General features: G+C 38.5%; 1 protein-coding gene across 1 annotated transcript in view; it reads right to left on the bottom strand.

Annotated features, from left to right (window-relative positions):
• Nucleotides 1–14060, bottom strand: part of KIAA0232 — a 67622-nt gene that overhangs the window by 42534 nt on the left and 11028 nt on the right. The window contains exon 2 of the mRNA XM_084286232.1: nt 7746–8249. Coding sequence (XP_084142358.1) covers nt 7746–7976 — 231 coding nt within the window. The 5' untranslated portion in view covers nt 7977–8249. The remainder of the gene's footprint in view (nt 1–7745; nt 8250–14060) is intronic.

Below are 14060 nucleotides of genomic sequence, written 5' to 3'. Positions count from 1 at the left end.
TGCTCCAAGCGGAGCACGACAATCCTACGTGGCTGAATTGTAAGAGAAGCACTGACAGTACATGAGACCACAGCATGCGCTGCTATGACTTCAAGGTCCTCAAGGCATTCAGAACCAATGAGTCCACAATTTGCAGGCAGGGAAGAACTGGACATATCAAAGCCAATCAAACTGGGTATAAAATACTGTAAATTGAGTGTGTGTCAATTACAAACTCTTGCTTATAATCCTACAAACTTGAAAGAGCAGTCTACGTGTTGTTCACTCTCGGCTGAAACCAAGCAAAAGAAATTTGATCACACCCACTCCCAAGAGCTAGAGAACATGCAAATGCTGCATCTGTTGAAATCCTGTTTGAAGAGCAGGCTGCCTTGAGTTTTCCAATTAAAGTAAACGTAGAAAAGAAAACGTAGTAAGGCTATAGCCAGGGCTACTAAGAAATCACGTTGCTTACATGCCTTACCTGCATGGCAGATAAAGACAGAAATTCAACAGAAACTGCTGCTACATGGTCCAGATGTCTGACAGGGACATGTTATGACTTGGGAAGTTATTTCACAGCATGTTATCGTTGCTCTCTTGAACTTAGGAATTAAATTGTGTGGCAAGCATCATAGACTACTGTAATCATCTGATTTCACAGAATTTAGGTAGTGCACACCTGTGCTTGGAGACATGGTGAGTGTACTGCTATACACTGGTCTGCAGTATGAAGAGCACTAACGAGGTATCTCAGCCAACCCCACAGTCAGAACCAGGACACATATCAGTGCAGAGATGGCTGCTAATAAATCCTGACCCGCAGGAAGAATAACCAGCCTGGCAGTTGATTTTGTACCTCTGCTCTACATTCTGTAAGCCTTTGTAAGAAAAGATCAGCAGTGGTAACAACACAGAAGTGATTCCATTATTCTTAGGTGACTGAGTGAGAGATACAGGATAACTAAGCATTAGATGCTATTTAGAAAGTCACAAAAAGGTAACATGGTACATGTTTCCAAGATTGCTTTGATTACTCAGAAGAGAAGCTGATGATATCATTAACTAGATGACAGATGCACCTACTCCAGCAGGCTAGCACACCCAAGAGGCACCAAAGAGCCCAGGTAACTCTGATGTCCTGAAATGATGTTTCGCACCATGGAACAGACATACTTGCAAAGGCATCAGTACTTAAACTTGATTGCACACACGAGTACAAAGACAAGAGACTACATGAATAAAAAATACCTGGTAACCGCACTTGCTGAGAACAAATGCTTTCCAGTAGCTCCCACAGCCTTTTGCACTAAGGTATCAGCTGAAGCAGACCACCCCGACACCTTGTCTGCACAAGACACTGACCTGAGGAGCCTGCTGGTGAGCTCCAGTCCCTGCCATCACAATTCCTGCCCTTAAAACAGTAAGAACACAAATGCACCATCCACGGTGCACCAGCTCTAGCCCTTGTCTAGCAGTCACCAAGACAGAAATATGGGACAAAGCAATCATGTCTGAATTAACAGGACAAGTGTCAAGTAATGGGAGGGGGGGCTGAGTCCCTTAGAGGCACTGCACCCGTAAGAACCTGAGCTGCAGTGCTCAAACTGCCAGCAGCTTCTCACCAAGTTCTGTACATACAAAGGACTTATTTTCAAAAGATTAAGTAAGACTGACACTTTGATAGTCCTCAGCTAGTCTCCCTTGAACAAAATGCACAGCTAAGTTTTCCTCTACAAACTCTTAAAATTACTTATGTGATAGTTTATAAAAGTTAAATGATTTCCTATTAATAAATAAGCCATACTGGCATATTAACTTGAGGACTGTTTGCCATACCCGATGGATTTGCTCTTTCTTCACTTTCTATGTTTATGTATGAGAAAAAGCTTTATTTCCAATCTTGCAAACACACACACGGGATTACTCTAAGGACCTCAAATTTATAAATTGCTGGTGAACTCTGAAACTTAATAACACTTACACATAACAGTCACAGGCGCTGCCCTACGGTAACGGAACTGTACTCTGCATATTTTAATTCATTAACAAATCATTTCTCAATGACCCAGTTGTTTCTTAGGGATGACAAAAGAGCAATTGCAATCCTCATTGTCGTGTTCTGCTAGAAAGGCACACTAGCCAGTTAATGTTTAATACAGGCTTAAGTTAGTAGAGAGGACCAAACCCTCCTTTCCCCTTACACCTTTACGTTGCAGATGTGGTTGTCACTTCAAAACAAAACAACCACAGCAAAACACAACCTCTATCTCCCTAAAATAAATCCTTAACCCCTAAATGGCCATTACTCTGACACGAATCCACTCATCGGGTCCCTCTGCTGGGTTCCCATGGGATGGCTGGCAGAGCAATGCCACACGTTGGGCTGGATCCTATAACCTGGGCTGGTGGCCCAGTGCTGCCAGCAAGAAGTGTCTCTTGTCACCAGCACATCACCAAGTGCAGGGCGGCTGGCGGCAGCATCCCCAGCCCATTGCACAAAGCTAGGCCAAAAGCAGCTGTGGAGATCCAGCCACAGGGCACGGAGCTAAAGTTTATCATGTGTGGGCTGAGGCCTCTTTTCCACCACCCTGTTCTTCCCTTTATATAAAGGAGGAAATTGCATTTTGGGGCTCTGAGTATATGCTAATGATGAAAAGTAAGACTAGAAGCTATGATCAGATCCAGCAGAAGTGTAGCTGTTACTCTGAAGACTGTTTCTATCCCCATATGTAAAAGATCACCTGAACAAAACTATTTCAAATGAGTCTGTAAATAATAAATCTTCAAGAAAGGCCTCCTGCCATCTCCCCCAAACTTCAAAATCAAGAGGTAATCTCATGGCAGTCACAGAAGAGCACGGTTTGCAGTACAACAGCTACTTAATTCCAAGATTTCGGAAAGCGTTATCTTTCTAAAAAAAATTCTCTAGGATTTTTACTTTTGAGGGTCAGAAAAAAGGTCAACTTCAAAAAAAAAAAAAAGTGAAAAGAAGGAGATAAAAAAAAAAAAACAGACAGCACTTGATATGGAAAGGATGCATAACAAATGCATTTAGGCCTTCCTGCTGCATGACCAGAGGCTTACAAACAAAGCCTTTATCTCGCAGTGTCTAGCTGTTGGGGGTTAGTTTGCTTCTGTGTTGGGGTGTTGGTTTGTTTGTTTTGTTTCCTTCCAAAGGAAGAACTGTCCGCAGGCAAAAAAAAAAAAAAAGATGAACCTGTTATATTCTGAAAGAGCTGTGCTTACAACTAGGATATAAAAGATAGCAGAGAACACTGACTCTAATACAGAGCAAATGAAGACCAGTGAAATACAATTTCACACAATATATTTTAGGGCAATGCTTAGTGCTGCACAAACTATGCTATCTTAGTGCAGTATTTCTGTATCACAAACTGGTTTGAGAGCACATGTATCTATAAATATACTTTTAATTAGCATTTAAACTACAGTCAGAAATCTTAAAAGCACCTAGTTAGTTGAATATCAGGAAACATTAAGATCAAGGCATTCTGGTTTGAGGCAGTCTAATTTGCAGTCAAAAGGGTGCCTCTGAATTTTCAGCTATCCCCCAGCAGCATTTCTTGGGTCCCCCAAACTTAAAGATTCCTCAGCAATTCCATGGGGTTTTAACTTTTATTTATCATTTATTTCTAAACAAACAAAAATAAAATACAAATGGTAAAGCTTATACACTTAAAATAAACATTCTGCATTTAAGTTTCCATCATAGTCTATTGCTTAAATCCATACCAATTTTTCTAAGGTTTTCCTTTACAGACCAAAAGCACTAGGAATTAAGGACTGCTTAAGATCTTTCAAATCTCAAGTTTTTGGATTTCTAAAGGCAGCAAGTGTTCACAGATACAACTGGCTTGAATAAAAATTATGTTATAAGTATCAATGATAATCAAGTTAACTTCAGTATTTATTTTTCTTTATAACATTTACAGTGCGTATGTTTAGAAGGTGTTACAGAAATACTTGATAGCTATGTCTAATACACGCATAACTGCAGCATGCAATGTCTAACAGCTCTGGGGGCACTGTGCAATTCAGCATGAATGAGATCCCCTCCTTAAAGGCTCTCTAGGATTTGGGAATACAGCTGGGCAAAACATACCTTCTTATCCATTTTCCCAATATTTTTAGATTCAAGCCAGTGAGTCAGAACAAAAAATGCAAACATTCCAGCAAAACTTGGTTGCAGCGTATTAGGGTTTCACTTTCATCTACCATTTCTGTACAGAAAACACTATGTCTTCTACACACAAGCCTTGAAAAAAGGCAATATTAAGTCTCTAAGAACTCACTGCTTACTTATCTAGCATTCAGCAATATTAAACCTGCTAAAATGTAACTACACCCAACAGAAACCACTCTAATTGGGCAAGCCATGGAATGAACAGTGAAAACAAAACAAAAAATAAGAAAAAGCAACCAACCAACCAAAAAAACACACATCCCAAACCCTTAACCACATTATATCTTCTATCCATATATCAAACTACCTCATTGTACAGAACTGGGTAATATTGGAGGAAAAGTGATCAAGTGATAAGAGGCATAGAAGTCAGCAGCATAATCAAGAATGGGAACCACGTATCATGTATTACTAACAAAACAGAAGGGAACATCTTGCTTATTCTCAACACTAAACCCTGAAGAGCTAGTCAATTAAGACTCCCATATCCTCCTGAAATAGTTATTTTGTCACTGTAAACAGAAGCAACTGCTAACACAGTAACATTGACATCTTAAATAGCTGGGTTCACACAGTAAGGTTGTGGATGCTTTTTGCTTCATTTTTTAATTTTAAATCTTTCTGTACTTACCTGATGAAAACTCAGTCCACGACTTCATGCATCAATTTTCCCTGCTGCAGTTGATGACACCAAAACACCATAAAAAAAGCAAGGAAGGAGGCTTCCTAAAGCAATTAAAACAGTGCTAATGATGTCATCAACATCCTGAGGAGGAAAGATCTTAATGACTATCTAAACTACAGTTTACAACATCTCTAATGAAGATGATTATACACTATCCTTAAGATTAGTATTTCCTAAATAGTTTGTCCCCTGCGGCACTCTCCTACCCCAAGCATCAGAATGGATTCCAGTATTATTTGTTATTCTGTGCAGTGCTTAGAGATTCCCTTTAACCTGTTCAAAATAGACATCACTGCTGTGTTTTTGGAAAGAAATGATGGCTAATCATGCCCCCACAGAAAGAAAAGAAAAATAATTTAAATAAATCCACTATTGAGGATATTTCTTCCCCTGGAAATTGTCTTATTTCTCAAGAATCAAAAGAATTGCATGGGGGAAAAATTCCTGAGATGCCAAGAACCAATTCTTCCCCTGGAATTAATCAGAAGCTCAGCATCTCTCAATATTTTACTCGTAAAATATTTCTCTCCTTTAGATATTTAATTGCTGCACTTTTCCCTGATGCCTACCTGTAAACAGTGCTGGTATTTGCTCTTCCTCTGTCTGTCTTAATATTGTACCTATCATCAAAATTGAACTGAAACTGCTTCAATGCAAACTTGTTTTTCAGAACTAGACTCTTGTTTCTGAATGACTTAACTAAACCAAAATTCTTTTTAAAATGCAAGGTCATAATAAAAAAAAAAATACAGAGGAGCATGTTTTAAATTTCCTCAGTTCTTCCTATATATTTTCAGTTTTCAAAGACTTAAGCTGTTCAAAAAAAGAAATTAGATAGCACGTTTGGTAACATATGCATCCAATCACTTTTACAGAGTGCCATCACAAAACCAAATTGATACAATTGATACTAGACCTCAAACCTTCGAGAATGGTTATTGGAATAACGTGAACAAATATGATAAGTGTGTTATAAGCAAGGATCAAATTGGAGGAGGTAGAAAAACTTTCAAGCTTAATATCTAAATGCCATTCGAAAGACATTCTCTATATGTCTTACAGCACCAGTGCAGCAACACACATTTGGGCTATGCTGTCAGCATGTGCTACTCTTCTCTTTGGCTCGTTAAGTTCAGATAATCAACTTGGAAAAAGAACAGGAACATTCCTTAAAGCTCTGCTATCACTACACAAAGCACCCAGCTAAGACGTTGAGATGAGAAATAAAATGAATGAGGTTTTCGTAATGCAGTTATTCGGCTTCTTGCAAAGCGTGATAAAAAGAAATTTAAAATGACTGAAGTGCCAAAATTAGTTTATCACAGTAGTGATTTACAGTTACGACTATGCTCCAAAATGGACTGAGAAGTCTAGCCACAGGGTTATTTTTAAACCTTCTAAAATTCTGGTGGGTTTCACTTGATTCGTTTTTCTCTCCTCCCCCTAAGCCCTCCTTTCTAATGGGTTGTAGAACTTTATTCTCTCCACTTTCCAAAAAGCAGTCATTCACATCTGACCAAGACCTAAATAAGTTCACTGTTTAGAGATCTTCTGAATAGTGCTTACAGCATTTTTGTTTTTTGTTTTATCTTTATTATTATTATAAATCATGAGGTTGTTCCTGGTGGCTTCCACTGTTGTCAGATGACCTTTCGCACATAAATTACTTTTGCACATGAAGTTTTCTGTTTTGCACAACAGAAACATGGAGGGCTTTCATGCACAGTAACAGTTGCTAAGAGTTCAGAAACTAGCAGTATATGACTTTTTTTCCTCGTTTCAGCTATTTTCACATCTGTTCCACAATATCCTGCATTGCTCTTACTCAATTTTTAAAAAGGTAGACAAAAATAAATCTGAAGGACTTAGGTTGCAATATTCAAAGTATCACCAAAACAACAGCAAGAAAAAAGAACTAATAATGAAGCCACCAAATAAGTGGTATACACTTTCCTTCCTTCCCCCTTTCACATTAATTGCAACCACCTTATAAAGAAGTCCAGGCAGCACCCTCACTTCTTGAAAATGCTGGAACTTCAAGTTCTCCATCCAAAAAAAAAAAAAAAATCCTCTATTAACAGTATTTTAATATAGATTCATGATACAGAGAAATGAAGAAAAAAACAAACACATACACACCTAAAAATAATAAAAAAGGAGATGAAATTAGGAGCAAAGAGAATATTCTTGGGACACACAAAATCTTTAGCAATAAAGGCACATGGGAACTGTAACTGAGTTGTTTGTTGTATGGCTTCACTTTTGCTCCCCAACCCGTTTTGAACCAGGGCCATGTATCGCAACTCGCTGTTCCACAACTCTTTTGCATGCCTTTTGTCAGAACTCAGCATTAACATTCTTTTAGAAGATAAACACTCTATTTGCAATAAAATATTTTAGATCCTTGGATAGTAAAATACGTATTCCTTTTTATTCTTTACTGAAAATTGCATGAAATTAAATCTGTAAGGAGAAGTGATGGGAAGTCTACAGGCTACTGTGAAGCAGCCTAGTTTGACACACAGCTTACAAAAATTACACAAGTTTACTCATGTTCCAATATTAAATATGTCTTAAAGGCATGAGTACTGAAGGTCTATGTTTATGACACATGACATTCCAGTATTAATAACTCTACTATTGATTGCAGTAATGCTGAAATTTTGTTCAGTGTGATTGCTGATAAAGCAAACTCACTACACCAACCTCAGCTCACCCACTGAATTTGATCCCCGTGGGTTTATACCCCCCTTCCACCCACACACTGAAAGACAACCACCCCCCACCACGGGAGCCATGCCCAAGTACAATACACAAAACAGAACTGATACAAAAACTCACTTTCACTGGACAACATCTAAAATATGTAAATACCTGTTCCTGCAGGTCGTAGTCATAGCTATCATGCAGCAGAAGACTGAGGACATACCGAGTATAAATCATGGCATCAATGCCACACTTCTCTAGCTCTTGTCCCAGCCAGGTCTGCACTGGACCCAAAGCATGTAGCAGAGACATTTCAGAAACAGATACAGGGCCTGGATAAGAGCTTGAGGAGCTTTCAGATGGCAAACCATCCACAACAACTGTACAGATAGGGCGCATGAATCTAGGTGGTTGGCATCCTTATAACGTGAAGCATTTTCTGTAGTTGATATTCCGTCGGTATCTGGAGGTGATTTTCACTCCAGTAAATAGGAGAGAGGCTTGACTTCTAGGACAATCATTTATATTTCCTGGCAGTTAGCCGTCTAGAGACGAACATCACTCTTCAGGCATGACCAGTGAATAAACTAAATCCTAATAGCAAACACATATGTAGATGTGTTTTTCTACCTTAATTTCACATTGAGGCCAGATGCAAGTCCCCAGCAGGACCTATAAAGAGGAAAAAATGAGAAGTTGTGATATTAGATATCCATACACGAATAATATTAAACAGAGAAAAATAAACAAAGTCAAAAGTAGTCATTTAGATACTGCTGACTCCACCTATGCAGTACAGCTGCTCAGCATCCTTTCCAAGAGTAACAGGCATTATTCCAAGTTTAAAGGTGACTTCAGAAAAGGCACTTTCTAATGCAGAAAGACAGGCTCCTTCATCAAACGCTTCACAACTAATGCATTGATTGAAATATGTTTGGCCCAGCTTTACAAGCAAGTTGAGGTTTTACTACTTTATCAGCTGAAAAGAGACGCTTTGAACAAAGAAATTCACTTCAGTTGATATCAAACTACATCTTTTGCATCACTACAAAACAATATAATCCTACTGTTTTGATGTGATAACCGTTTATGAAACAAACAAAAAACAAGCATCATGCTTATAAAACACTGAAATTATGAAATTCATCTGGCCAGGAGTTTCATCAGACCAACAGAACTGTTTCTCACACCCTATCACTAAATAGTTGCTATCGTTGGGTTTGGGGTTTTTCTTTTTTTTTTTTTTTCTTTCTTTTTTTTTTTTTTTAAAGTTTCAGTATTTTCTTTGCCTCAGGCCAACAGAGCATTTCATCATGCAAAACCTGTCCACATAAATATATGAATTTCTGAAATAACTTCAAAAAATTTGAGCAGAATTGATACATGTAAGAATTAACATTCAACCTTCAATATGTAACTGAATACCCCAGCCTTGCCTTAGCACACTTACACTCTAACCCATATTTTAAGATAGAAAATCCAGCCTAAGAGTGAGAACACCTGTAACCCCAAATCAATTCTGGCCAAGTGAGGGGCAGAACGTGCAAGCCCCACATGTGGAGGCGTTCTCTCCTCTAACCCTGAGGAAGGCAGGTCCTGCAGGAAACAAAGCCTGAAGGAAAGGAAACAAGAAGCCTGAAGCATCTAAGCAGTACCTCCTGCTTTGCTTCAACCCCCTGCAAGATGCTGGGAGCAACTTGCTCACAACAGCCATCACCTAAGGCAACTGAACAATAGGGTGCAGGTAGCACACGTTTGGGGGCCAAACAAAAACTAAAAGGTGCCTTTACAGCTGACACCTATGTCTACAAAACAAAAGATCACAGTTTTTAGGAGTTACAGGTTTTTCTTTGCATCACTGCCCCAGTACAGCTGCATATTCCAGAGCTTTACTGAATCAACTGTGACAGCACCAGGGAAAAAAAAAAAAAAAAAAAAAAGGCAAAAAAAGCTCTATGATCAGTTGCTACAGAGCTGACAAAAGCCTACCCTACAATTAAAGCCACCTTATGGCTCCGATGGAGATCTCTGTTTGAGTAAGGAGGTAACACAACAGTATTCAGGCTGTGTCAGTAACATCTCTGTATTGGTCAGACTCTCACAGGCAAGCATAAATAACAGTACAGTGAAACACCTTGCAAAGTTGTTTGTTTTTTTTTTTTTTCTTTCCTTTTCCCACTGGCACAAGAAGAGATGTGGATCTCTTCATGCGATGAACACTGCCATGCTCAATGCTCCCCAGACATTACATTTTAAAGATCTGGGGAAACTGCCCTCCTGCGCTGTCTTTTTTGGGGCAGGGAGCAGCACTAGCTGAACGTTCAGGAAATCAGCACTGTTTGGGCAGAGCTGGTAGAAAGTTCCAATGGGGAGTGCAATTATGAAAAGAGGGAAACAAACAGGAAAAAAAAAAAAGGCAAGGGGGAGATAGTAACCAAGAAACGTGTTGCTTCTAATCCTGTAGGTCTCTCATCTACCTCTCATCTTTTCTCTTACAGCACGCAGAGAGTGGATGGGGGGCAGAAGACACATCTGAAGCTGTCAGTGGTTTGCAAAGACACCATCAAAACGAGTCCAGGGGAGAACATGGGGAGGGCTTGCTTAAGGTGGTGACATTTTCCACTGAATGCTTTGACTACCTGACACACAGCATAGCAAAGGGCTTCTGGAAAATGAGTCGTTTCAACCCAGAGTTACTCAGACACATGGCTACATATTTAGCATCTTGTAAGGACTCAGTTCATGCTTCAGCTTTTCCCTGAATAAGGTGAAAACACAGCCTCTCTTTCCTATCTTGACATGTATTTACACGAGGCATTTGAGGACTTCAGCTGCTGAGATCTATTGTGATAAAGCATCGCTTTGGCTGACCAGCTGCAGTACGCCTGGCTTTCTTAGATGGGTGGGGAGAGGCAGCAAGAGAGCCAGAGATCATCGCTGGAGTTGAGAAACAGACAATAAAATTTCTATGACGTTCAAGTACTGGTCAAGCTTTTTTGAATATCACATTTCAAGTCCTCTTTTTAACATTATTTTATTATGTTTAAAAAAAAAAAAAAACAAATATAAAAACTGGAAATTGAAAAAAAATTGAAATAGTCTTTGAGAGTTCTCGTGTTACAACTGTCTCGAGTACTTTGCTTTACAAGAAGTGCTAAGCACCTATTCCCATTATGTTTCAGAACAAAATTCTGTGCAAACTGGGAAACATTTTCCCAACCCAGCACTAGACAGAGGTTTTTCATATCAAATCAACACTTGTCTATCAAATAGCAAACATTTCTGCTAACAGATGCGAAGCTCAACTTCACAGGTAACATTATCTGAGAAATAAGTCAGCATCCCTTTCTGATCTCTTTCACACTGTCTCGTTAATACAGCCTCCATCCTCACGATGGTCACAGCTAACCTGAACACAGACATGACAATGCAGCTTTAGGAACTAGTGCAGAGCTTGTTACATTAACTACCAACTTGGAAAGAATTCCCTGTTTCCAGCTGTAAAATATGATGGAGGGGCATGCCTTGTAATGACAATTACTAAATAAAAATCTACACATATCTACCAATTGTTTGTGAAAACTGTATTGATTACTTACAAATGCCAAAGTCAAAAATACACGATGAAATTATTTCGAAAGAGTTTCCCCTTACCCCACTAACTAGCACATCCTCCTTTTAAGTAGCCTTCAGTTTTTGTAACACCAATCAATGACCTTCACAAGGTCACTGACAGCCAGCCTATAGTGTCCTGTGCAGGAAAGAGACTGCAATATTGTGTAAATAAACACTGACTTCACCACTTCGACTACTTTAGAATAGATTCTCTTCCTCAAAACTAGACTCAGTGTGATAACCACTAAACGTTCCTTGAACCCAAAAAACAAACAGCTGTAGACAGTCACTCAGTTTTAGTATGCTTACACGTAGTTACAGCAAAGGCAACAGCTCTAAGTGTTCTGTAGGAAAAAAAAAAACACAGGAGGAGGACCAATGGTATGGAAATTGAAGCTGAACGCTCCACGCCAGTCCCTATGATGCTGTCTTTTATGGTAAATAGTCTTTTTTGAAGATAAAATCTTAGTCTTCCTTGTAAGCAAAATGGGATGTAGCTATTGTTGTGACAAATTCATAAAAATAATTCAGAGCATCTTGAGCCACAAAAATACCTTTGTGACAGTTGTGTCTACATATAAGTTTTATTCTGCAAAATTACACTAAGATTACTAAAGAGTACAATAAAATAAAGATGTAATTAAATCACTTTTCATTTAAACTGACGCAGGCCCACCCAGAAAGTGCTAGCATCCCAACAGAAAGAGCAAACTCTACAAAATCACGCCAGGTGAGACATTTCCACACCTTCACCAACTTTTTTCTCCATCATTCCCTTTTGTACAAAAAGCAGTTATTTTACAGAACTTAAGAGGGAAAGTTGGTTCTTTTTCCCCCCCCAATCGTTTCTAATCTTGGAAAACAGTGAACAAAGCCAAACCACAAAACCCACTGAATTAATCTAAGGTTGCCTCATCTGTATTTTATCAGCACCAAGAGGCCCCTGAAAATTTCATTTATATGGCAAGGTTCTGAACAAACACCTTTAAATGAAAAAAGTAAATAGACTTCATGCTTTAACAAGCTTTCCTAAAGATATACCTAATATCAAGACTTAAAGGAGCAGAAAATATTGGAAAAGAAAAAAAAAAAAAGTGCCTTATTACTGTCCTTTCAGTAAACTAAAGTACAAGACTGCTTCTTGTAGATCATAAAAATATAACTTAAAATGAGGCAAACCATTTGCAGAGTTAAGTTCACAATACCAGGGTCCATACCCAACTGGAAAAAAATAATAGGATCTACAATAGGATCTATTTCTTTGCATAATCTGCAAATAAAGACTCTCAGGCAACAAAGCTTTCTTACACACTGCTGTGCACCTTCTACAGAGAAGTCAGCCTCTTAGATAAAGCTACAGATGCCACCTTCCTCCCTCCCTCCATTCCCAGGAGGGATAACCATCACACCTGGGCCTCCAGAGCTTCATTCTCGATGTTCACAATTAGACTAAACCTTGTCACACAGTAGTTGTCCTAAGCGTTGTTTACACAAAATTTCCTCTAATAATTGGTGAAATGTGCCAGCACATGACATAGTTTACAATTAAAAGCTCTCGTTTTTGAAAGTTGGGTTTTCTTTGCTTCCATCTCTGACAACGTATGATAATTTTTCAAGGAACGAAAAAGCTATTGCAGAGTTCTTTCTTTAAATGTGAATATCAAAGTCCACTCTTGTTAACTTGAACATAAATTTTAGCAGTACTTTTCCCCAGAATAGTTTTATTAAAAGCCAGCAAACAATCCTTCCTCTCCCCGACAACTACACATGGGTAAATCTGCAAATCCTAATTACTATAAATCAAAAGTGAAAATTTTATCATGTGTGGTCAGTAACACATTAAAAGTTATGAATTCACCTAAGTAACTTTCAGTCCCCCTCTAAAAGACTGATAATCAAAAGTACCGTCCCATCATATGATGGTAACAGAAGTCCACATTTTCTCTGATGCATTATGGAGGAATCATCAATTTTACCATCATTTGTTTTGTTTCTTTCAGTGAAAAATCTCAACAAATCCTTAATATGCAAACCAAACAGTCACACACAGGGGAAAGCACTGTCAAAGCCCAGAAACAAAGCCTATTTAAAAATCCAGTGAACAATGGAATCTGTGTCCTTAATGAATTTCACATGGCATTTAAAAGACATGTGAATCCAGAAGAAGCTGTTATTTTTTAATCACATTCTTTGTGAATCTAAGAAATTTGGCTGTGTTGTCTTCAGAGCAAGGACAGCCTTTTTGTGTGTTGGCGACGGTTGATGTTATTGTACAACAAATAGAGCAGGGACTCGATTCATGACTAAGGCTCTGAAACACTATCGTAAACCAAAAAAATTGATAATGCTTGTGCTGGAAACTAATCTCTCCCTCCATCCCATTTCAGACAATTTCTGCCACAAAGCTTCAGTAGCCTTGTGTCAAAACAAGCACAGATTAAAACACCCAAGTGGAATCAAAGCAAGGAGTGCTAAAGTAGTCGCAGACATACACACAGCTCTTTTAGATATTTAGGATTAACTTTTATATATACACTGAATTCCTTTTTTTTTTTTTTTAATAAATAAATAAATAAATAAAGTATTACTGAGAAATGCAAGCGTGGTACAATTTTGTTTTCACAACGGATATAGGTTCTAGAGTACCTCAGTCAAATCAGAGAAGCACACACGGGACAGAAACCAGTGAGTGGCTGTCACTGCAGGATTTTTTTTCCTTGAATAATCTGCTCACCTATTTTCATAACGCTTATCCAAATGAAAATCTGAAGCTACTAATCCTGTGTAAATGCTTAATGGAATTACTCAAAGAATTCATGAGTTACCACATAAGCCTCATTTTCTTAGCGAAGAGAAAGAACACAGATA

This window comes from Netta rufina, assembly GCF_964035555.1.
Source record: "Netta rufina genome assembly, chromosome: 4".
NCBI classification, from domain to species: Eukaryota; Metazoa; Chordata; class Aves; order Anseriformes; family Anatidae; genus Netta; species Netta rufina.
Note: the sequence above shows the minus strand (reverse complement) of the source record. Positions and strands in the feature narration are given on the sequence as shown.